Here is a 25,165-nt window from a genome sequence, read left to right on the forward strand (position 1 = left end):
GTTCTACGGCTGGTGGTCTCTCCCCTATGGAACACACACGGACAATTAGATAACCGCACACCCATTCTTACACACGTACAAATGTTAGATAATGTCTCACCTTGTCTGGCCCCATTATCAGACATCTCTAAAGAGCTGAGAGAGGGAGAGAGAGAGGAACGGGGGAGAGAGAGAGGGATAGAGAGAGGAAACGGGGAGAGAGAGAGAGGGAAAGAGAGAGAGGGATTGAGAGAGGAAAAGGGGAGAGAGAGGGATAGAGAGAGACAGGGAGAGAAAGAGGGGGAGTAGAGAGAGCGAGGGGGTGGAGAGAGAGAGAGAGAGAAGGGGGTATAGGGAGAGATTAATTCATTCAGACTGGCTGACATGAACTCTGTCATGTGTAATGGTGAGTGCTAACAGTCATGTCTAACACAGTCAGTGTTCTGTATGGATTCAACATCCTGTGCTCGCATTCAACCAGGACACAGACAAGCTTACGGCACGAAGAGACAACACAACAATATATGATCACTATACCCAACACACACACACCATCCAGCTGATAAGGAAAAAAAGCCCCATGCACAATTGTGTGTGTGTGTGTGTGTGTGTGTGTGTGTGTGTGTGTGTGTGTGTGTGTGTGTGTGTGTGTGTGTGTGTGTGTGTGTGTGTGTGTGTGTGTAGGGATTGCGATGAGCGTAATCAGGGTTAATCAGAGTCCAGAGGTTAACCATCCTGACCCCAGGGTCGACTCCGCCCCCCACGCACTGCATCATGGGACTCAGGACAGGGCTTGGAGTGGCTGTGTCAGCATGGAGGTCTCTGATAGGCCCACGATTGTGGATTGGCCCCTGTGATTGGAGGATTGACTCACGCCAAGCGGGTCGGCGGTGAAAGCTGCAACGCTGTTCCGCATCTCATTCTCGCTGCCGCGCAACGGAATCAACGCCACATTACCATGACGCGTATCCGCCGGCAACGCACGGGGCACACGTGTTTGTACTGCATCCGCTGGCCACACGTTACCATCATACTGAGAGGGGGGGCAGAGAGAGAGGGGGGATAGAGAGAGAGAAAGAACAGCGAGAGACAAAGAGAGAAAGAGAGCAAATTATACTCTGGCCTTATTTCCAAAAGGATCATAATAACCAGAGTGACAAACAGAACAGTGAATCATAATAACCAGAGTGACAAACAGAACAGTGAATCATAATAACCAGAGTGACAGACAGTACAGTGAATCATAATAACCAGTGTGACAGACAGAACAGTGAATCATAATAACCAGAGTGACAAACAGAACAGTGAATCATAATAACCAGAGTGACAGACAGTACAGTGACTCATAATAACCAGTGTGACAGACAGAACAGTGAATCATAATAACCAGAGTGACAGACAGTACAGTGAATCATAATAACCAGTGTGACAGACAGAACAGTGAATCATAATAACCAGTGTGACAGACAGAACAGTGAATCATAATAACCAGTGTGACAGACAGAACAGTGAATCATAATAACCAGTGTGACAGACAGAACAGTGAATCATAATAACCAGTGTGACAGACAGAACAGTGAATCATAATAACCAGTGTGACAGACAGTACAGTGAATCATAATAACCAGTGTGACAGACAGAACAGTGAATCATAATAACCAGTGTGACAGACAGAACAGTGAATCATAATAACCAGTGTGACAGACAGAACAGTGAATCATAATAACCAGTGTGACAGACAGAACAGTGAATCATAATAACCAGTGTGACAGACAGTACAGTGAATCATAATAACCAGTGTGACAGACAGAACAGTGAATCATAATAACCAGTGTGACAGACAGAACAGTGAATCATAATAACCAGTGTGACAGACAGAACAGTGAATCATAATAACCAGTGTGACAGACAGAACAGTGAATCATAATAACCAGTGTGACAGACAGAACAGTGAATCATAATAACCAGTGTGACAGACAGAACAGTGAATCATAATAACCAGTGTGACAGACAGAACAGTGAATCATAATAACCAGTGTGACAGACAGTACAGTGAATCATAATAACCAGTGTGACAGACAGAACAGTGAATCATAATAACCAGTGTGACAGACAGAACAGTGAATCATAATAACCAGTGTGACAGACAGAACAGTGAATCATAATAACCAGTGTGACAGACAGAACAGTGAATCATAATAACCAGTGTGACAGACAGAACAGTGAATCATAATAACCAGTGTGACAGACAGAACAGTGAATCATAATAACCAGTGTGACAGACAGAACAGTGAATCATAATAACCAGTGTGACAGACAGAACAGTGTATCATAATAACCAGTGTGACAGACAGAACAGTGAATCATAATAACCAGTGTGACAGACAGAACAGTGTATCATAATAACCAGTGTGACAGACAGAACAGTGAATCATAATAACCAGTGTGACAGACAGAACAGTGAATCATAATAACCAGTGTGACAGACAGAACAGTGAATCATAATAACCAGTGTGACAGACAGTACAGTGAATCATAATAACCAGTGTGACAGACAGAACAGTGAATCATAATAACCAGTGTGACAGACAGAACAGTGAATCATAATAACCAGTGTGACAGACAGAACAGTGTATCATAATAACCAGTGTGACAGACAGAACAGTGAATCATAATAACCAGTGTGACAGACAGAACAGTGAATCATAATAACCAGTGTGACAGACAGAACAGTGAATCATAATAACCAGTGTGACAGACAGTACAGTGAATCATAATAACCAGTGTGACAGACAGAACAGTGAATCATAATAACCAGTGTGACAGACAGAACAGTGAATCATAATAACCAGTGTGACAGACAGAACAGTGAATCATAATAACCAGTGTGACAGACAGAACAGTGAATCATAATAACCAGTGTGACAGACAGAACAGTGAATCATAATAACCAGTGTGACAGACAGAACAGTGAATCATAATAACCAGTGTGACAGACAGAACAGTGAATCATAATAACCAGTGTGACAGACAGAACAGTGAATCATAATAACCAGTGTGACAGACAGTACAGTGAATCATAATAACCAGTGTGACAGACAGAACAGTGAATCATAATAACCAGTGTGACAGACAGAACAGTGAATCATAATAACCAGTGTGACAGACAGAACAGTGAATCATAATAACCAGTGTGACAGACAGAACAGTGAATCATAATAACCAGTGTGACAGACAGAACAGTGAATCATAATAACCAGTGTGACAGACAGAACAGTGAATCATAATAACCAGTGTGACAGACAGAACAGTGAATCATAATAACCAGTGTGACAGACAGAACAGTGTATCATAATAACCAGTGTGACAGACAGAACAGTGAATCATAATAACCAGTGTGACAGACAGAACAGTGTATCATAATAACCAGTGTGACAGACAGAACAGTGAATCATAATAACCAGTGTGACAGACAGAACAGTGAATCATAATAACCAGTGTGACAGACAGAACAGTGAATCATAATAACCAGTGTGACAGACAGTACAGTGAATCATAATAACCAGTGTGACAGACAGAACAGTGAATCATAATAACCAGTGTGACAGACAGAACAGTGAATCATAATAACCAGTGTGACAGGCAGAACAGTGTATCATAATAACCAGTGTGACAGACAGAACAGTGAATCATAATAACCAGTGTGACAGACAGAACAGTGAATCATAATAACCAGTGTGACAGACAGAACAGTGAATCATAATAACCAGTGTGACAGACAGTACAGTGAATCATAATAACCAGTGTGACAGACAGAACAGTGAATCATAATAACCAGTGTGACAGACAGTAGTATGTGTCCTCTCACCTGGATAGTGAGGAAGGTGGAGAACCACTCCCTCATCTCTGTCTGAGTGTCACAACACAGATACCTACAGAGGGAGAGAGAGAGATATGCAGAGGAGAGAGAGAGAAACAGGAGGAAGAGAGACAAAAGGGAGAGAGAGGAGGGTAAGAGAGAGAGGAGGGTAAGAAAGAAAGAAAGAAAGAAAGAAAGAAAACAGATGAGCTCCTGCATTTTTCAGCTTGTTTTTACAAAAAGATAGATTTAGATTTAGATAAACTTGGATTTTTCAGGAAGGACATATACTACCCTCTACAACATAACCTTCAGTCCAAATCAAAACTTCAAACCTACAACCTGATTTTGGATGGAATGACCTGGAAGGATTCCTACAACCAAAGATTCTTATTTCAAAGCTACACAGCAAATGATCTGTCAAATAAACAACAGAAAGCTGAAACCACCATCCAACCTGGAATTGAGTGAGTCATGTTTAGTCTGAAGTCCAACCTGGAACTGAGTGACTTATGTTTAGTCTGAAGTCTAACCTGGAACTGAGTGAGTCATGTTTAGTCTGAAGTCCTACCTGGAACTGAGTGAGTCATGTTTAGTCTGAAGTCCAACCTGGAACTGAGTGAGTCATGTTTAGTCTGAAGTCCAACCTGGAACTGAGTGAGTCATGTTTAGTCTGAAGTCCTACCTGGAACTGAGTGAGTCATGTTTAGTCTGAAGTCCAACCTGGAACTGAGTGAGTCATGTTTAGTCTGAAGCAATCTTTTATTTTCAAAAGCCAAGGAGAAAAATATATTACAATGAAATATTTTACTTTATAAGGACTGAATGCTACCAGGCTTGATAGACAGAATGGATACAACTTCAATTAGCACGGAGGTGTGAAGTGAGAGGTGTCAAAGCCCTTGAGCCCAACAATGGCAGGAGAGTTTCACAGCCTACCCCAACCAAATGCAGAGGCCTTTGAAGCCCCCTCCCGCTGTTCAGAAGTAATTCAAATACCGTTCTCTCTGTATGTAAAAATTATAAGGAGCACAAAAAGAGCACAAAATGAAGCTACTTGTGGAAAATTGGTGAGTTGGTGATTGAAGATATCCCTCTAGTGGTGTGGGGGCTGTGCTTTGGCAAAGTGGGTGGGATTATATCCTGCCTGTTTGGCCCTGTCCGGGGGTATCGTCGGATGGGGCCACAGTGTCTCCCAACCCCTCCTGTCAATTCAATTCAAGGGGCTTTATTGGCATGGGAAACGTGTTAAATTGCCAAAGCAAGTGAGGTAGATAGAAAGGCTCCTGTCTCAGCCTCCAGTATTTATGCTGCAGTAGTTTGTGTCGGGGGGCTAGGGTCAGTCTGTTATATCTGGAGTATTTCTCCTGTTTTATCTGGCGTCCTGTGTGAATTTTAGTATGCTCTCTCTAATTCTCTCTCTCTTTCTCTCTCTCGGAGGACCTGAGCCCTAGGACCATGCCTCAGGATGGCCTGGCCTGATGACTCCTTGCTGTCCCCAGTCCACCTGGCCGTGCTGCTGCTCCAGTTTCAACTGTTCAGCCTGCGGCTATGGAACCCTGACATGTCCACCGGACGTGCTACCTGTCCCAGACCTGTTGTTTTCAACTCTCTAGAGACAGCAGGAGTGGTCGAGATACTCTGAATGATCGGCTATGAAAAGCCAACTGACATTTACTCCTGAGGTGCTGACCTGTTGCACCCTCGACAACCACTGTGATTATTATTTGACCCTGCTGGTCGTCGATGAACATTTGAACATCTTGGCCATGTTCTGTTATAATCTCCACCCGGCACAGCCAGAAGAGGACTGGACACCCCTCATAGCCTGGTTCCTCTCTAGGTTTCTTCCTAGGTTCTGGCTTTCTAGGGAGTTTTTCCTAGCCACCGTGCTTCTACACCTGCATTGCTTGCTGTTTGGGGTTTTAGGCTGGGTTTCTGTATAGCACTTTGATATATCAGCTGATGTAAGAAGGGCTTTATAAATACATTTGATTTATAAATGGTAAGAGTGGTCAAAAGGGTGTTTAGCATCCCCAGTAGCTCTGTAAGAGTGGTCAAAAGGTTGTTTAGCATCCCCAGTAGCTCTGTAAGAGTGGTCAAAAGGTTGTTTAACATCCCCAGTAGCTCTGTAAGAGTGGTCAAAAGGTTGTTTAGCATCCCCAGTAGCTCTGTAAGAGTGGTCAAAAGGGTGTTTAGCATCCCCAGTAGCTCTGTAAGAGTGGTCAAAAGGGTGTTTAGTATCCCCAGTAGCTCTGTAAGAGTGGTCAAAAGGGTGTTTAGCATCCCCAGTAGCTCTGTAAGAGTGGCCAAAAGGTTGTTTAGCATCCCCAGTAGCTCTGTAAGAGTGGCCAAAAGGTTGTTTAGCATCCCCAGTAGCTCTGTAAGAGTGGCCAAAAGGTTGTTTAGCATCCCCAGTAGCTCTGTAAGAGTGGTCAAAAGGTTGTTTAGCATCCCCAGTAGCTCTGTAAGAGTGGTCAAAAGGTTGTTTAGCATCCCCAGTAGCTCTGTAAGAGTGGTAAAAAGGTTGTTTAACATCCCCAGTAGCTCTGTAAGAGTGGTCAAAAGGTTGTTTAACATCCCCAGTAGCTCTGTAAGAGTGGAGAGGGTGTTTAGCATCCCCAGTAGCTCTGTAAGAGTGGTCAAAATGGTGTTTAGCATCCCCAGTAGCTCTGTAAGAGTGGTCAAAAGGTTGTTTAGCATCCCCAGTAGCTCTGTAAGAGTGGTCAAAAGGTTGTTTAGCATCCCCAGTAGCTCTGTAAGAGTGGTCAAAAGGTTGTTTAGCATCCCCAGTAGCTCTGTAAGAGTGGTCAAAAGGTTGTTTAGCATCCCCAGTAGCTCTGTAAGAGTGGTCAAAAGGGTGTTTAGCATCCCCAGTAGCTCTGTAAGAGTGGTCAAAAGGGTGTTTAGCATCCCCAGTAGCTCTGTAAGAGTGGTCAAAAGGTTGTTTAGCATCCCCAGTAGCTCTGTAAGAGTGGAGAGGGTGTTTAGCATCCCCAGTAGCTCTGTAAGAGTGGTCAAAAGGTTGTTTAACATCCCCAGTAGCTCTGTAAGAGTGGAGAGGGTGTTTAGCATCCCCAGTAGCTCTGTAAGAGTGGTCAAAAGGTTGTTTAACATCCCCAGTAGCTCTGTAAGAGTGGTCAAAAGGTTGTTTAACATCCCCAGTAGCTCTGTAAGAGTGGTCAAAAGGTTGTTTAGCATCCCCAGTGGCTCTGTAAGAGTGGAGAGGGTGTTTAGCATCCCCAGTAGCTCTGTAAGAGTGGTCAAAAGGTTGTTTAACATCCCCAGTAGCTCTGTAAGAGTGGTCAAAAGGTTGTTTAGCATCCCCAGTAGCTCTGTAAGAGTGGTCAAAAGGTTGTTTAGCATCCCCAGTGGCTCTGTAAGAGTGGAGAGGGTGTTTAGCATCCCCAGTAGCTCTGTAAGAGTGGTCAAAAGGGTGTTTAGCATCCCCAGTAGCTCTGTAAGAGTGGTCAAAAGGGTGTTTAGCATCCCCAGTAGCTCTGTAAGAGTGGTCAAAAGGGTGTTTAGCATCCCCAGTAGCTCTGTAAGAGTGGTCAAAAGGGTGTTTAGCATCCCCAGTAGCTCTGTAAGAGTGGTCAAAAGGTTGTTTAACATCCCCAGTAGTTCTGTAAGAGTGGCCAAAAGGTTGTTTAGCATCCCCAGTAGCTCTGTAAGAGTGGAGAGGGTGTTTAGCATCCCCAGTGGCTCTGTAAGAGTGGTCAAAAGGTTGTTTAGCATCCTAGTAGCTCTGTAAGAGTGGAGAGGGTGTTTAGCATCCCCAGTAGCTCTGTAAGAGTGGTCAAAAGGGTGTTTAGTATCCCCAGTAGCTCTGTAAGAGTGGTCAAAAGGGTGTTTAGCATCCCCAGTAGCTCTGTAAGAGTGGTCAAAAGGTTGTTTAGCATCCCCAGTAGCTCTGTAAGAGTGGTCAAAAGGTTGTTTAGCATCCCCAGTAGCTCTGTAAGAGTGGTCAAAAGGGTGTTTAGCATCCCCAGTAGCTCTGTAAGAGTGGTCAAAAAGTTGTTTAGCATCCCCAGTAGCTCTGTAAGAGTGGAGAGGGTGTTTAGCATCCCCAGTAGCTCTGTAAGAGTGGTCAAAAGGTTGTTTAGCATCCCCAGTGGCTCTGTAAGAGTGGTCAAAAGGTTGTTTAGCATCCTAGTAGCTCTGTAAGAGTGGAGAGGGTGTTTAGCATCCCCAGTAGCTCTGTAAGAGTGGTCAAAAGGGTGTTTAGCATCCCCAGTAGCTCTGTAAGAGTGGTCAAAAGGTTGTTTAGCATCCCCAGTAGCTCTGTAAGAGTGGTCAAAAGGGTGTTTAGCATCCCCAGTAGCTCTGTAAGAGTGGTCAAAAGGTTGTTTAGCATCCCCAGTAGCTCTGTAAGAGTGGTCAAAAGGTTGTTTAGCATCCCCAGTAGCTCTGTAAGAGTGGTCAAAAGGGTGTTTAGCATCCCCAGTAGCTCTGTAAGAGTGGTCAAAAGGTTGTTTAGCATCCCCAGTAGCTCTGTAAGAGTGGAGAGGGTGTTTAGCATCCCCAGTAGCTCTGTAAGAGTGGTCAAAAGGTTGTTTAACACCCCCAGTAGCTCTGTAAGAGTGGTCAAAAGGTTGTTTAGCATCCCCAGTGGCTCTGTAAGAGTGGAGATGGTGTTTAGCATCCCCAGTAGCTCTGTAAGAGTGGTCAAAAGGTTGTTTAACACCCCCAGTAGCTCTGTAAGAGTGGTCAAAAGGGTGTTTAGCATCCCCAGTAGCTCTGTAAGAGTGGTCAAAAGGGTGTTTAGCATCCCCAGTAGCTCTGTAAGAGTGGTCAAAAGGGTGTTTAGCATCCCCAGTAGCTCTGTAAGAGTGGTCAAAATGTTGTTTAGCATCCCCAGTAGCTCTGTAAGAGTGGTCAAAAGGTTGTTTAACATCCCCAGTAGCTCTGTAAGAGTGGTCAAAAGGTTGTTTAACATCCCCAGTAGCGCTGTAAGAGTGGTCAAAACGTTGTTTAGCATCCCCAGTAGCTCTGTAAGAGTGGAGAGGGTGTTTAGCATCCCCAGTAGCTCTGTAAGAGTGGTCAAAACGTTGTTTAGCATCCCCAGTGGCTCTGTAAGAGTGGAGAGGGTATTATCCGCTGCTGGCCGGCTCTCCAGGCACCAACGCGTGAGTCTGAAGCCATAGACTGGCCAAACTAGTGTTTCTAAAAATGAATTCAAAGGCACTAAAGTCATTTTTCATTTCATTTGTATTTAATTCTAAGTAAGTCACAGCCTAATCACAGCCTGGATATAGACTATAATGATTTAATACAAGGTAATGTTATTTAAATACTGATATCTTAAAGTCCCCACCAGCCTAGTGTGTCACACTCGCTAATGCTTCACAATGTAATTCTTTGTAGGCTCTAGCCTTGAAATATTTGAAATAATATAGCCTAAATAATTCATTTTTGTTCCTTCTTAGTCTCCCCGTCTGGCTCCTGACCTATTTAGAGTGTTTATATGCTGTTTAATATGACATGTAGCCTTTCTGAAATGATGAGGGGTAGGAAAGGACTTGAGAGGTGCACAACCCTCCATGAGAGATGAGTGAGATTCCCAACTCTGGTCACATGCTCTACCCCCAACCTCACACACCCGCACAAGCACACTAAGACACACACAGTGCCTGGCGATAGAACCCTGGCGATAGAACCCTGGCGATAGAACCCTGGCGATAGAACCCTGGGCGTCAACACTTTCTCTCCCCCACACTCTCCCTCTCTTTCTCTCCCTCTCTTTCTCTCTTTGTCTCCCCCACTCTTTCTCCACACACAAACACACTCCTTCTCTCCCTACCCTCTCTTTGTCTCTCTCAACTGCGTGACTTTTCTGCCTGTTGTTGCTAATGGCTTGACCCAGCAGCACACAGGTGTGTGTGTGTGTGTGTGTGTGTGTGTGTGTGTGTGTGTGTGTGTGTGTGTGTGTGTGTGTGTGTGTGTGTGTGTGTGTGTGTGTGTGTGTGTGTGTGTGTGTGTGTGTGTGTGTGTGTGTGTGTGTGTGTGTGTGTGTGTGTGTATCTGAATGAGAGTGTGTGTATATGCATGTGTACAAACACCTGCACTGCATCAGCCTCAGCCTCAGGCAAACCAGCATTAGTTGTAAGAACACTGTCATGTCATTCAAACAATGTCATTCAAACTTACTTTTTATTGTTTTATTTTTACTTTATTTTTTACTTTTATCTTTGACCATCATTCTATCTCCCGCAAAGAATCTCCACTCCCACTTGTCTCCAAGTCCACATACCCAACCCTCAGCCCATCCCATCTATCTCTGCTGGCCACCCACTTCGTGTTTCTACGCAACACATATCTTTCAACTATGCTGTGATGTTTGACGTACAATTTCAATCTATCTAATCGAATAGAATATACAGATTGCGTGTTGAAGATAATTACTTTTACTAAGAGTATTAGTATATTAGTAATTGACTGACCCGGTCTCTCCAGATCTCCTAACAGTACTATTTCTAGGGTCAATTTTAGATCACTGCTATGCATTTTCAGCCATTCCTGAACCTGAGACCAGAAACAGGCTACCTGAGGGCAATACCAAAACAAATGCTCTATTGATTCTATATCCTCACAACAAAATCTACAGAGCTTCGATGATTTTATGCCCAAAATATTCAACATTTTGTTGGTGGCAAGAATTATATACAATAATTTTAGCTGAAAAGCACAAAGTCTTGAATCTTGCGTTGTTATATACAGTATATCAACTCATACACCCTGTACCATGGAATCGGTACATCAAACATCTCTTCCCAACTATTTTGCAATCTGTATTGCACAGTTGTCAACATCCTGGTCCTCAAATGAAACTGGTATTTATGCTAGTTTTATTCCTCTGCCAGTTTAGATCCTTTATATTGGGCAGACAGACCAGTTCCATTCCTCCTCCTGCTGCCACCTGCCTCCTCCATTTTGATCCTTTATATTGGGCAGACAGACCAGTTCCCTACCTCCTCCTGCTGCCACCTGCCTCATCCATTTTGATCCTTTATATTGGGCAGACAGACCAGTTCCATTCCTCCTCCTGCTGCCACCTGCCTCCTCCATTTTGATCCTTTATATTGGGCAGACAGACCAGTTCCCTACCTCCTCCATTTTGATCCTTTATATTGGGCAGACAGACCAGTTCCCTACCTCCTCCATTTTGATCCTTTATATTGGGCAGACAGACCAGTTCCCTACCTCCTCCATTTTGATCCTTTATATTGGGCAGACAGACCAGTTCCCTACCTCCTCCATTTTGATCCTTTATATTGGGCAGACAGACCAGTTCCCTACCTCCTCCAGCTGCCACCTGCCTCCTCCATTTTGATCCTTTATATTGGGCAGACAGACCAGTTCCCTACCTCCTCCTGCTGCCACCCGCCTCCTCCATTTTGATCCTTTATATTGGGCAGACAGACCAGTTCCCTACCTCCTCCAGCTGCCACCTGCCTCCTCCATTTTGATCCTTTATATTGGGCAGACAGACCAGTTCCCTACCTCCTCCATTTTGATCCTTTATATTGGGCAGACAGACCAGTTCCCTGCCTCCTCCTGCTACCACCTACCTCCTCCATTTTGATCCTTTATATTGGGCAGACAGACCAGTTCCCTACCTCCTCCATTTTGATCCTTTATATTGGGCAGACAGACCAGTTCCCTACCTCCTCCAGCTGCCACCTGCCTCCTCCATTTTGATCCTTTATATTGGGCAGACAGACCAGTTCCCTACCTCCTCCTGCTGCCACCCGCCTCCTCCATTTTGATCCTTTATATTGGGCAGACAGACCAGTTCCCTACCTCCTCCAGCTGCCACCTGCCTCCTCCATTTTGATCCTTTATATTGGGCAGACAGACCAGTTCCCTACCTCCTCCATTTTGATCCTTTATATTGGGCAGACAGACCAGTTCCCTACCTCCTCCATTTTGATCATTTATATTGGGCAGACAGACCAGTTCCCTACCTCCTCCTGCTGCCACCTGCCTCCTCCATTTTTGGGGCAATGCTGTAATCAATTGGTTGTACTCTTGGATTGAGCAGACCTTCCCGTACAATTCTGATAACTCCATGAAGGACATAACTCTACCATTCCAATTTACAATATCATTTAAGAACAAAATACCCTTTTCAAACATCTTTCCCATAAATACAGGTATTTTATCAACCAGCACATTTGAGTTCAGCCATAATATTTGTTCTATCTTTTCAGGGAGATGAAATTGTAGCCTTCATCCTCTTTCTATCACGTATCATACTCCCACTGCTGACATCATACCCCCACTGCTGACATCATACCCCCACTGCTGACATCATACCCCCACTGCTGACATCATACCCCCACTGCTGACATCATACCCCCACTGCTGACATTATACCCCCACTGCTGACCCCCACTGCTGACATCATACCCCCACTGCTGACATCATACCCCCACTGCTGACATCATACCCCCACTGCTGACATCATACCCCCACTGCTGACATCATACCCCCACTGCTGACATCATAACCCCACTGCTGACATCATACCCCCACTGCTGACATCATACCCCCACTGCTGACATCATACCCCCACTGCTGACATCATACCCCCACTGCTGACATCATACCCCCACTACAGACATCATACCCCCACTACAGACATCATAACCCCACTGCTGATATCATACCCACAGGACACACACAGACACACACAGGCACAGGACACACAGGAACAGGGCACACACAGGAACAGGGCACACACAGGCACAGGACACACAGGCACAGGACACACACAGGCACAGGACACACAGGCACAGGACACACACAGGCACAGGACACACACAGGCACAGGACACACAGGCACAGGACACACACAGACACACACAGGCACAGGACACACAGGCACAGGACACACACAGGCACAAGACACACAGGCACAGGACACACACAGGCACAGGACACACACAGGCACGCACAGGCACAGGACACACAGGCACAGGACACACACAGACACACACAGGCACAGGACACACAGGCACAGGACACACATAGACACACACAGGCACAGGACACACAGGCACAGGACACACAGGCACAGGACACACAGGCACAGGACACAAACACATTCAGGGACTCACCATTGCTGCCTATCTGGCTTCTCCTGTTTTTCACTTCCATTGATCACAGTCAGACCCCAACTACAGAGAGAGAGATAGGAGACATCACAGTCAGACCCCAACTACAGAGAGAGAGATAGGAGACATCACAGTCAGACCCCAACTACAGAGAGAGAGATAGGAGACATCACAGTCAGACCCCAACTACAGAGAGAGAGATAGGAGACATCACAGTCAGGCCCCAACTACAGAGAGAGAGATAGAGAGAGATAGGAGACATCACAGTCAGACCCCAACTACAGAGAGAGAGATAGGAGACATCACAGTCAGACCCCAACTACAGAGAGAGAGAGATAGGAGACATCACAGTCAGACCCCAACTACAGAGAGAGAGATAGGAGACATCACAGTCAGACCCCAACTACAGAGAGAGAGATAGGAGACATCACAGTCAGACCCCAACTACAGAGAGAGAGATAGAGAGAGATAGGAGACATCACAGTCAGACCCCAACTACAGAGAGAGATAGGAGACATCACAGTCAGGCCCCAACTACAGAGAGAGAGATAGGACACATCACAGTCAGACCCCAACTACAGAGAGAGAGATAGGAGACATCACAGTCAGACCCCGACTACAGAGAGAGAGAGGAAACATCACAGTCAGACCCCAACTACAGAGAGAGAGAGGAAACATCACAGTCAGACCCCAACTACAGAGAGAGATAGGAGACATCACAGTCAGACCCCAACTACAGAGAGAGAGATAGGAGACATCACAGTCAGACCCCGACTACAGAGAGAGATAGGAGACATTAAGTGAGTGGAGGAGATTTAGCAGCAGACAGACAGACATAGGAGATGGTATAGGACTGTCCTGCCTTTTCTACTGTCAGCTACTGTTCTCTAGTCACTAAAGAACAGGACTGTGGAGTGTGACTGCTCTATAACAGTCTCTCTCAGAGAGAGGGAGTGGAGAAAGACAAGGAGAGGGAGAGAGACAGGGAGAGGAGAGAGAAAGTAGAGGAGGGGGGGACATGCAGAAGGAGAGGTGTTCTGACCAGTTGGGTGGTCATGGGACAGGCAGGAGGAGAGGAGAGAGAGAGGTGTTCTGACCAGGCAGGAGGAGAGGACAGAGAGGTGTTCTGACCAGGCAGGAGGAGAGGACAGAGAGGTGTTCTGACCAGGCAGGAGGAGAGAACAGAGAGGTGTTCTGACCAGGCAGGAGGAGAGGAGAGAGAGGTGTTCTGACCAGGCAGGAGGAGAGAACAGAGAGGTGTTCTGACCAGGCAGGAGGAGAGAAGAGAGAGATGTTCTGATCAGGCAGGAGGAGAGGACAGAGAGGTGTTCTGACCAGGCAGGAGGAGAGGAGAGAGAGGTGTTCTGACCAGGCAGGAGGAGAGGAGAGAGAGGTGTTCTGACCAGGCAGGAGGAGAGAACAGAGAGGTGTTCTGACCAGGCAGGAGGAGAGAAGAGAGAGATGTTCTGATCAGGCAGGAGGAGAGGACAGAGAGGTTTGTTCTGACCAGGCAGGAGGAGAGAACAGAGAGGTGTTCTGACCAGGCAGGAGGAGAGGAGAGAGAGGTGTTCTGACCAAGCAGGAGGAGAGGACAGAGAGGTGTTCTGACCAGGCAGGAGGAGAGGACAGAGAGGTGTTCTGACCAGGCAGGAGGACAGGACAGAGAGGTGTTCTGACCAGGCAGGAGGAGAAGACAGAGAGGTGTGTTCTGACCAGGTGGGTGATCGTAGTTTCTTCTTGATGCCTAGATAGACCCTCAGATTCTTCACCTGCCACTCCCTCTCTGGACGATTACTCTACAGGGACACAAAACAGACAGATTAGATGTTTAGATGTGTCTGTGTGTGTGTGTGTGTGTGGTGTGTGTGTGTGTGTGTGTGTGTGTGTGTGCGTGCGTGCGTGCGTGCGTGCGTGCGTGCGTGCGTGCGTGTGGTGTGTCTTACCCGCACTTCCTTGTACATCCTGAGGGAGACCGTGCTGAGGATGAAGTAGCGGTCGTGGAAGCTGCCGGTATTCAGCCCCAATCCCAGAATGCTCCTCTCCTCCCGGAACTTCACCATCCCGTGCTTGGACACATCCACTTTACTGGCTATGGGGGGACGGAATGTACCAAATCAGAAACAGTATAGGGGTAATAGCAGAGCTGAGAAGTCAATAAAATTGTGTGTGTGTGTGTGTGTGTGTGTGTGTGTGTGTGTGTGTGTGTGTGTGTGTGTGTGTGTGTGTGTGTGTGTGTGTGTGTGTGTGTGTGTGTGTGTGTGTGTGTGTGTGTGTGTGTGTGTGTCCTGAGATCGTTGAATGTACCAAATCAGAAACAGTATAGGGGTAATAGCAGAGCTGAGAAGTCAATAAAATTGTGTGTGTGTGTGTGTGTGTGTGTGTGTGTGTGTGTGTGTGTGTGTGTCCTGAGATCGTTGAATGTACCAAATCAGAAACAGTATAGGGGTAATAGCAGAGCTGAGAAGTCAATAAAATTGTGTGTGTGTGTGTGTGTGTGTGTGTGTGTGTGTGTGTGTGTGTGTGTGTGTGTGTGTGTGTGTGTGTGTGTGTGTGTGTGTGTGTGTGTGTGTGTGTGTGTGTGTGTGTGTGTCCTGAGATCGTTGAATGTACCAAATCAGAAACAGTATAGGGGTAATAGCAGAGCTGAGAAGTCAATAAAATTGTGTGTGTGTGTGTGTGTGTGTGTGTGTGTGTGTGTGTGTGTGTGTGTGTGTGTGTGTGTGTGTGTGTGTGTGTGTGTGTGTGTGTGTGTGTGTGTGTGTGTGTGTGTGTGTGTGTGTGTGTGTGTGTGTGTGTGTGTGTGTGTGTGTGTGTGTGTCCTGAGATCGTTGATATATGTCTTTTGTTTTCAATGGGAGGGAACAGACTGTTTTTCTAGCACAGCCTGGAATATGGTGACCGTACGTACATACCCCAACCAGAAGCCATGGATTACAGGCTAAAGGGTAGAGCTGCCGCTTTCAAGGAGCGGGACTCTAACCCGGAGGCTAATAAGAAATCCCACTATGCCCTCCAACGAACCATCAAACAGGCAAAGCCTCAATACAGCACTAAGATCGAGTCGTACTACACCGGCTCTGACGCTCGTCAGATGTGGCAGGGCCTGCAAACCATTACAGACTACAAATTGAAGCACAGCCGAGAGCTGCCCAGTGACACGAGCCTACCAGACGAGCTACACTAATTCTATGCTCGCTTCGAGGCAAATAACACTGAAACATACATGAGAGCACCAGCTGTTCTGGAAGACTTGTGTGATCCCTCTCCCCACAGCCGATGTGAGTAAGACCTTTAGACAGGTCAACATTCACAAGGCCGCAGGGCCAGACGGATTACCAGGACGTGTACTGCGAGCATACGCTGACCACCCCAACAGATCCACAGATGATGCAGTCTCTATTGCACTCCACACTGCCCTTTCCCACCTGGACAAAAGGAACACCTATGTGAGAATGCTATTCATTGACTACAGCTCAGCGTTCAACACCATAGCGGCGGTGTCAGAGGAAGGTCTTAAACATTTTCAAAGACTCTTGCCACCCTAGTCATAGACTGTTCTCTCTGCTACCGCACGGCAAGCGGTACCGGAGCACCAAGTCTTGGTCCAAGAGGCTTCTAAACAGCTTCTACCCCCAAGCCATAAGACTCCAGAACACCTAGTCAAAAGGCTACCCAGACTATTTACACTGCCCCCCCCCCCCTCTCCACAACACTGCCACTCTGTCATCTATGCATAGTCACTTTAATAACTCTACCTACATGTACATATTACCTCAACTAACCGGTGCCCCCCACACATTGACTCTGTACTCTGTACCAGTACCCCCTGTATATACTCTCTCTATTGTTATTTTACTGCTGCTCTTTAATTACTTGTATTTTTATCCGTATTTTTTGAAACTGCATTGTTGGTTAGGGGCTCGTAAGTAAGCATTTCACTGTAAGGTCTACACCTGTTGTATTCAGCATTTCACTGTAAGGTCTACACCTGTTGTATTCAGCATTTCACTGTAAGGGCTACACCTGTTGTATTCAGCATTTCACTGTAAGGTCTACACCTGTTGTATTCAGCATTTCACTGTAAGGTCTACACCTGTTGTATTCAGCATTTCACTGTAAGATCTACACCTGTTGTATTCAGCATTTCACTGTAAGGTCTACACCTGTTGTATTCAGCATTTCACTGTAAGGTCTACACCTGTTGTATTCAGCATTTCACTGTAAGGTCTACACCTGTTGTATTCAGCATTTCACTGTAAGGTCTACACCTGTTGTATTCAGCGTTTCACTGTAAGGTCTACACCTGTTGTATTCAGCATTTCACTGTAAGGTCTACACCTGTTGTATTCAGCATGTCACTGTAAGGTCTACACCTGTTGTATTCAGCATTTCACTGTAAGGTCTACACCTGTTGTATTCAGCATTTCACTGTAAGGTCTACACCTGTTGTATTCAGCATTTCACTGTAAGGTCTACACCTGTTGTATTCAGCATTTCACTGTAAGGTCTACACCTGTTGTATTCAGCATTTCACTGTAAGGTCTACACCTGTTGTATTCAGCATTTCACTGTAAGGTCTACACCTGTTGTATTCAGCATTTCACTGTAAGGTCTACACCTGTTGTATTCAGCATTTCACTGTAAGGTCTACACCTGTTGTATTCAGCATTTCACTGTAAGGTCTACACCTGTTGTATTCAGCATTTCACTGTAAGGTCTACACCTGTTGTATTCAGCATTTCACTGTAAGATCTACACCTGTTGTATTCAGCATGTCACTGTAAGGTCTACACCTGTTGTATTCAGCATTTCACTGTAAGGTCTACACCTGTTGTATTCAGCATTTCACTGTAAGGTCTACACCTGTTGTATTCAGCATTTCACTGTAAGGTCTACACCTGTTGTATTCAGCATTTCACTGTAAGGTCTACACCTGTTGTATTCAGCATTTCACTGTAAGGTCTACACCTGTTGTATTCAGCATTTCACTGTAAGGTCTACACCTGTTGTATTCAGCATTTCACTGTAAGGTCTACACCTGTTGTATTCAGCATTTCACTGTAAGGGCTACACCTGTTGTATTCAGCATTTCACTGTAAGGTCTACACCTGTTGTATTCAGCATTTCACTGTAAGATCTACACCTGTTGTATTCAGCATTTCACTGTAAGGGCTACACCTGTTGTATTCAGCATTTCACTGTAAGGTCTACACCTGTTGTATTCAGCATTTCACTGTAAGGTCTACACCTGTTGTATTCAGCATTTCACTGTAAGGTCTACACCTGTTGTATTCAGCATTTCACTGTAAGGGCTACACCTGTTGTATTCAGCATTTCACTGTAAGGTCTACACCTGTTGTATTCAGCATTTCACTGTAAGATCTACACCTGTTGTATTCAGCATTTCACTGTAAGGGCTACACCTGTTGTATTCAGCATTTCACTGTAAGGTCTACACCTGTTGTATTCAGCATTTCACTGTAAGATCAACACCTGTTGTATTCAGCATGTCACTGTAAGGTCTACACCTGTTGTATTCAGCATTTCACTGTAAGGTCTACACCTGTTGTATTCAGCATTTCACTGTAAGATCTACACCTGTTGTATTCAGCATGTCACTAATAACATTTGATTTGAACTGGTGCTGCTTGGAGCCGAAGGGTGCTGCTCAGATCCGAAGGGTGCTGCTTGGAGCCGAAGGGTGCTGCTTAGACCCCTCCACAGTTCACAATGCTCTGGCAAAACATGACAATACTTGATGATAGCTGATGGAAACAGCGCATGTTTTAGCGCAAACCATAACCACTCAGAATGATGTTTCCGTTTGAACCCGGTAACCGGGTATGTCTGGTTAGTGTGTGTGTGTGTGTGTGTGTGTGTGTGTGTGTGTGTGTGTGTGTGTGTGTGTGTGTGTTGTGTGTTGTGTGTTGTGTGTGTGTGTGTGTGTTGTGTGTTGTGTGTTGTGTGTGTGTGTGTGTGTGTGTGTGTGTGTGTGTGTGTGTGTGTGTGTGTGTGTGTACCCAGGTAGATGCGTATGGCCTCCATGGCGAGATGTTTTTTGACCAGCAAGTGGGAGTCGGTACCCAGAGAGTGGATGATGGGTAACACACGCTCCAGATGATGCAACGGACGCTCTGAGAGAGAGAGAGGGGGACAAAAAAAGCCTCAAAATCAGCATCACCCCTCCATAGCACTACCATCCCCTCGTCATCCCCGCTTCCCCACCTCTCCTTCCTCTCTCTCTCTCTTACCCCACCTCTCTCGCTCTTCTCCCACCTCTCTCTCTCTCTTGCCCCACCTCTCCTTCCCACCTCTCCCTCTCTCTCTCTCTCTCTCTCTCTCTCTTCTCCCAGCAGCTCCAGTACCTGTTCTCTCTCTGGCCTTTTCTCAATTACATACTCCTCTCTCTTCTGCTCCTTCTCAAAACCCATTGGAGGAGAAGGCCAGAGGGGAGGGGGCTCTGTTTTTCTCATCCAATGGTATTTGAGAAGGAGGCGAGGAGAGAGGACGCAAGGAGTATGCAATTATGAAAAGGCCTCTCTCTCTCTCTCTATTACAATACATTAAGAACACCTGCTGTTTCCATGACAGACTGACCAGGTGAATCCAGCTGAAAGCTATGATCCCTTATTGATGTCTACTCAATCAGTGTAGATGAAGTGGAGGAGACAGGTTAAAGAATGATTTTCAACCCTTGAGGTAATTGAGACATGGATTGTGTATGTGTGCCATTCAGAGGGTTCCTTTGAACGGGGTTTGGTAGTAGGTACCAAGTGCACCAGTTTGTGTCAAGAACTGCAACGCTGCTGGGTTTTTCACGCTCAACAATTTCCTGTGTGTATGCATAATGTTCCACCACCCAAAGGACATCTAGCCAACTTGACACAACTGTGGGAAGCATTGGAGTCAACATGGGCCAGCATCCCTGTGGAAAAAATCTGACACTTTGTAGAGTCCATGCCCTGACGAACTGAGGCTGTTCTGAGGGCAAAGACCTCCCATCTCTCTCATCTCCTCCTTCTGGCTGACCTCCCATCTCTCTCTCCACTCACCCATCTCCTCCTTCTGGCTGACCTCCCATCTCTCTCCACTCACCCATCTCCTCCTTCTGGCTGACCTCCCATCTCTCTCTCCACTCACCCGTCTCCTCCTTCTGGCTGACCTCCCATCTCTCTCTCCACTCACCCATCTCCTCCTTCTGGCTGACCTCTCATCTCTCTCCACTCATCCGTCTCCTCCTTCTGGCTGACCTCCCATCTCTCTCCACTCACCCATCTCCTCCTTCTGGCTGACCTCCCATCTCTCTCCACTCACCCATCTCCTCCTTCTGGCTGACCTCCCATCTCTCTCATCTCCTCCTTCTGGCTGACCTCCCATCTCTCTCTCCACTCACCCATCTCCTCCTTCTGGCTGACCTCTCATCTCTCTCCACTCACCCATCTCCTCCTTCTGGCTGACCTCCCATCTCTCTCTCCACTCACCCATCTCCTCCTTCTGGCTGACCTCCCATCTCTCTCTCCACTCACCCATCTCCTCCTTCTGGCTGACCTCCCATCTCTCTCTCCACTCATCCGTCTCCTCCTTCTGGCTGACCTCCCATCTCTCTCCACTCACCCATCTCCTCCTTCTGGCTGACCTCCCATCTCTCTCCACTCACCCATCTCCTCCTTCTGGCTGACCTCCCATCTCTCTCCACTCACCCATCTCCTCCTTCTGGCTGACCTCCCATCTCTCTCTCCACTCACCCATCTCCTCCTTCTGGCTGACCTCCCAGCAGCTCCAGTAGTCTTTCTCTCTGACCTGGATCTTCCGCCGGTCCAGTATCTCACAGGTCAGCTCTGCTGCCGTCATAGAACCAGGGATCTGGAGGGGAGAGCAGTGGAGGGAGTGAGATTCATGACCGCTTCTTACTCTCTTTATGTCCCTATCATGATAAAGGTGAGATCATAACGGGTTAGGTAAGGTCAGAGGTGAGAGGTCACCTTGACATGCTGCTCTGCCGTCTCCTTCCACTCCTCCAGGTACACTGTACAGATGAAGTCACCTGCTGACCCCGACGCCTGCACAACGCATATACACACACACACACACACACACACACACACACACACACACACAAGCGAATTCAAGTAGTGTTAAAGCACATTGGGTTACTGCAGAACACTGTATGATATAAGAAGGTAGTGTGACTCACAGGTGTTGAGGAGGAGTGTGTGAGTACTGTATTACTCACAGAAGCCTTGGTGTTGAGGAGGTGTGTGTGAGTACTGTATTACTCACAGAAGCCTTGGTGTTGAGGAGGTGTGTGTGAGTACTGTATTACTCACAGAAGCCTTGGTGTTGAGGAGGTGTGTGTGAGTACTTTATTACTCACAGAAGCCTTGGTGTTGAGGAGGTGTGTGAGTACTGTATTCCTCACAGAAGCCTTGGTGTTGAGGAGGTGTGTGTGAGTACTGTATTACTCACAGAAGCCTTGGTGTTGAGGTGTGTGTGTGAGTACTGTATTACTCACAGAAGCCTTGGTGTTGAGGTGTGTGTGTGAGTACTGTATTACTCACAGAAGCCTTGGTGTTGAGGAGGTGTGTGTGAGTACTGTATTACTCACAGAAGCCTTGGTGTTGAGGAGGTGTGTGTGAGTACTGTATTACTCACAGAAGCCTTGGTGTTGAGGAGGTGTGTGTGAGTACTGTATTACTCACAGAAGCCTTGGTGTTGAGGTGTGTGTGTGAGTACTGTATTACTCACAGAAGCCTTGGTGTTGAGGTGTGTGTGTGAGTACTGTATTACTCACAGAAGCCTTGGTGTTGAGGTGTGTGTGTGAGTACTGTATTACTCACAGAAGCCTTGGTGTTGAGGTGTGTGTGAGTACTGTATTACTCACAGAAGCCTTGGTGTTGAGGAGGTGTGTGTGAGTACTGTATTACTCACAGAAGCCTTGGTGTTGAGGAGGTGTGTGTGTGAGTACTGTATTACTCACAGAAGCCTTGGTGTTGAGGAGGTGTGTGTGAGTACTGTATTACTCACAGAAGCCTTGGTGTTGAGGAGGTGTGTGTGTGAGTACTGTATTACTCACAGAAGCCTTGGTGTTGAGGAGGTGTGTGTGTGAGTACTGTATTACTCACAGAAGCCTTGGTGTTGAGGAGGTGTGTGTGAGTACTGTATTACTCACAGAAGCCTTGGTGTTGAGGAGGTGTGTGTGTGAGTACTGTATTACTCACAGAAGCCTTGGTGTTGAGGAGGTGTGTGTGAGTACTGTATTACTCACAGAAGCCTTGGTGTTGAGGAGGTGTGTGTGAGTACTGTATTACTCACAGAAGCCTTGGTGTTGAGGAGGTGTGTGTGAGTACTGTATTACTCACAGAAGCCTTGGTGTTGAGGTGTGTGTGTGAGTACTGTATTACTCACAGGGACGCTGGAGTTGTGGTTCAACTTCTCTCGGACTTTAATAATGGCCGTGATCTCATCCAGCTGCCTTTTCAGCTGCTGCTCATCCACCTGAACCGCAAAACAACCACACACGGTCAACCACCCACGGTCAACCACACACGGTCAACCACACACGGTCAACCACATGACAAAACAACCACCCACGGTCAACCACACACGGTCAACCACCCACGGTCAACCACACACGGTCAACCACACACGGTCAACCACACACGGTCAACCAACCACGGTCAACCACACACGGTCAACCACACACGGTCAACCACATGACAAAACAACATGATCGTATTTTTGGATCCTCTGGGAGGAGAAGAGACACGGTCTGGTATCAATAACCATGACAGCCTTGAGTTGAGGAGGAGTGAGAGGTCAGGTCAGATGAAGTGAGGAAGAACAGATATCACTAAGGTTCTGCTTAGCAACAGAGATGCATTGGCTGTTCGGCCGTGGAGGAGGAGCCTCAGCCTCGGGGGAAAGGGTCCAATATCAGTGCTTGTGTGAAATGTTTTTTCATCTGAATTACAGCTGTAACGACCCTCTGGGAAGAATTCAACTTGGTGAAGCTTCTCTAGTGTCTGTGACTTATTTACTCTGAACAACTAGAACCTGACAGTGTAGCCGGTATAACTACTCACTCCATGGTTGAAACATCATTGACCAGCTCACACTGTAGTCACCCCCCTACCAAACACTGTAGTCACCCCCCTACCAAACAGCGTAGTCACCCCCCTACCAAACAGTGTAGTCACCCCCCTACCGAACACTGTAGTCACCCCCCTACCAAACAGTGTAGTCACCCCCCTACCAAACACTGTAGTCACCCCCCTATCAAACAGTGTAGTCACCCCCCTATCAAACAGTGTAGTCACCCCCCTACCAAACACTGTAGTCACCCCCCTATCAAACAGTGTAGTCACCCCCCTACCAAACAGTGTAGTCACCCCCTACCAAACAGTGTAGTCACCCCCCTACCAAACAGTGTAGTCACCCCCCTACCAAACAGTGTAGTCACCCCCCTACCAAACACTGTAGTCACCCCCCTACCAAACAGTGTAGTCACCCCCCTACCGAACACTGTAGTCACCCCCCTACCAAACACTGTAGTCACCCCACTACCAAACTGTTTAGTCACCCCCCTACCAAACTGTTTAGTCACCCCCCTACCAAACAGTGTAGTCACCCCCCTACCAAACAGTGTAGTCACCCCCCTACCAAACACTGTAGTCACCCCCCTACCAAACACTGTAGTCACCCCCTACCAAACACTGTAGTCACCCCCCTACCAAACACTGTAGTCACCCCCCTATCAAACAGTGTAGTCACCCCCCTACCAAACAGTGTAGTCACCCCACTATCAAACAGTGTAGTCACCCCCCTACCAAACACTGTAGTCACCCCCTACCAATCACTGTAGTCACCCCCTACCAAACACTGTAGTCACCCCCCTACCAAACACTGTAGTCACCCGCCTATCAAACAGTGTAGTCACCCCCTACCAAACACTGTAGTCCCCCCCCTACCAAACAGTGTAGTCACCCCACTACCAAACAGTGTAGTCACCCCCCTATCAAACACTGTAGTCACCCCCCTACCAATCACTGTAGTCATACCACTACTAAACACTGTAGTCACCCCCCTACCAAACAGTGTAGTCACCCCCCTACCAAACAGTGTAGTCACCCCCCTACCAAACACTGTAGTCACCCCCCTACCGAACACTGTAGTCACCCCCCTACCAAACAGTGTAGTCACCCCCCTACCAAACACTGTAGTCACCCCCCTACCAAACAGTGTAGTCACCCCCCTACCAAACAGTGTAGTCACCCCCCTACCAAACAGTGTAGTCACCCCCCTACCAAACACTGTAGTCACCCCCCTACCGAACACTGTAGTCACCCCCCTACCGAACACTGTAGTCACCCCCTACCAAACACTGTAGTCACCCCCCTACCAAACACTGTAGTCACCCCCCTACCAAACACTGTAGTCACCCCCCTATCAAACAGTGTAGTCACCCCCCTACCAAACAGTGTAGTCGCCCCCCTACCAAACAGTGTAGTCACCCCACTACCAAACAGTGTAGTCACCCCCCTACCAAAAAGTGTAGTCACCCCCCTACCAAACACTGTAGTCACCCCCCTACCAAACACTGTAGTCACCCCCCTACCAAACACTGTAGTCACCCACTACCAAACACTGTAGTCACCCCCTACCAAACACTGTAGTCACCCCCCTACCAAACACTGTAGTCACCCCCCTACCAATCACTGTAGTCATACCACTACTAAACACTGTAGTCACCCCCCTACCAAACAGTGTAGTCACCCCCCTACCAAACACTGTAGTCACCCCTCTACCAAACAGTGTAGTCACCCCCCTACCAAACGCTGTAGTCACCCCCCTATCAAACAGTGTAGTCACCCCACTACCAAACAGTGTAGTCACCCCACTACCAAACACTGTAGTCACCCCCCTACCAAACAGTGTAGTCACCCCCCTACCAAACACTGTAGTCACCCCACTACCAAACACTGTAGTCACCCCCTACCAAACACTGTAGTCACCCCCCTACCAAACACTGTAGTCACCCCCCTATCAAACAGTGTAGTCACCCCCCTACCAAACAGTGTAGTCACCCCCCTACCAAACAGTGTAGTCACCCCCCTACCAAACAGTGTAGTCACCCCCCTACCAAACAGTGTAGTCACCCCCCTACCAAACACTGTAGTCACCCCCCTACCGAACACTGTAGTCACCCCCT

At 47.0% G+C, this 25,165-nt stretch overlaps 1 protein-coding gene across 5 annotated transcripts in view; it reads right to left on the reverse strand.

Annotated features, from left to right (window-relative positions):
• LOC139549504 (arf-GAP with Rho-GAP domain, ANK repeat and PH domain-containing protein 1-like) overlaps window positions 1-25,165 on the reverse strand; it is a 103,062-nt gene that overhangs the window by 1,955 nt on the left and 75,942 nt on the right. For 3 of the 5 annotated variants that reach the window (XM_071360073.1, XM_071360074.1, XM_071360077.1), the window contains 11 exons: window positions 22,363-22,452; window positions 20,940-21,017; window positions 20,703-20,820; window positions 18,978-19,091; window positions 14,901-15,046; window positions 14,671-14,753; window positions 12,961-13,020; window positions 3,848-3,911; window positions 854-1,012; window positions 101-135; window positions 1-24 (listed from right to left, as the gene is read on the reverse strand). The exon at window positions 1-24 is cut by the window's left edge and continues 1,955 nt beyond it. In XM_071360073.1, the coding sequence (XP_071216174.1) occupies window positions 118-135; window positions 854-1,012; window positions 3,848-3,911; window positions 12,961-13,020; window positions 14,671-14,753; window positions 14,901-15,046; window positions 18,978-19,091; window positions 20,703-20,820; window positions 20,940-21,017; window positions 22,363-22,452 (930 nt within the window). In that variant the 3' untranslated portion in view covers window positions 1-24; window positions 101-117. Of the gene's footprint in view, window positions 25-100; window positions 136-853; window positions 1,013-3,847; window positions 3,912-12,960; window positions 13,021-13,308; window positions 13,691-14,670; window positions 14,754-14,900; window positions 15,047-18,977; window positions 19,092-20,702; window positions 20,821-20,939; window positions 21,018-22,362; window positions 22,453-25,165 lie in introns of those variants that run through there. The other 2 variants (XM_071360075.1, XM_071360076.1) reach the window with 2 other exon arrangements.

The sequence above is a fragment of the Salvelinus alpinus genome, chromosome 22, assembly GCF_045679555.1.
Source record: "Salvelinus alpinus chromosome 22, SLU_Salpinus.1, whole genome shotgun sequence".
Lineage (NCBI taxonomy): Eukaryota > Metazoa > Chordata > Actinopteri > Salmoniformes > Salmonidae > Salvelinus > Salvelinus alpinus.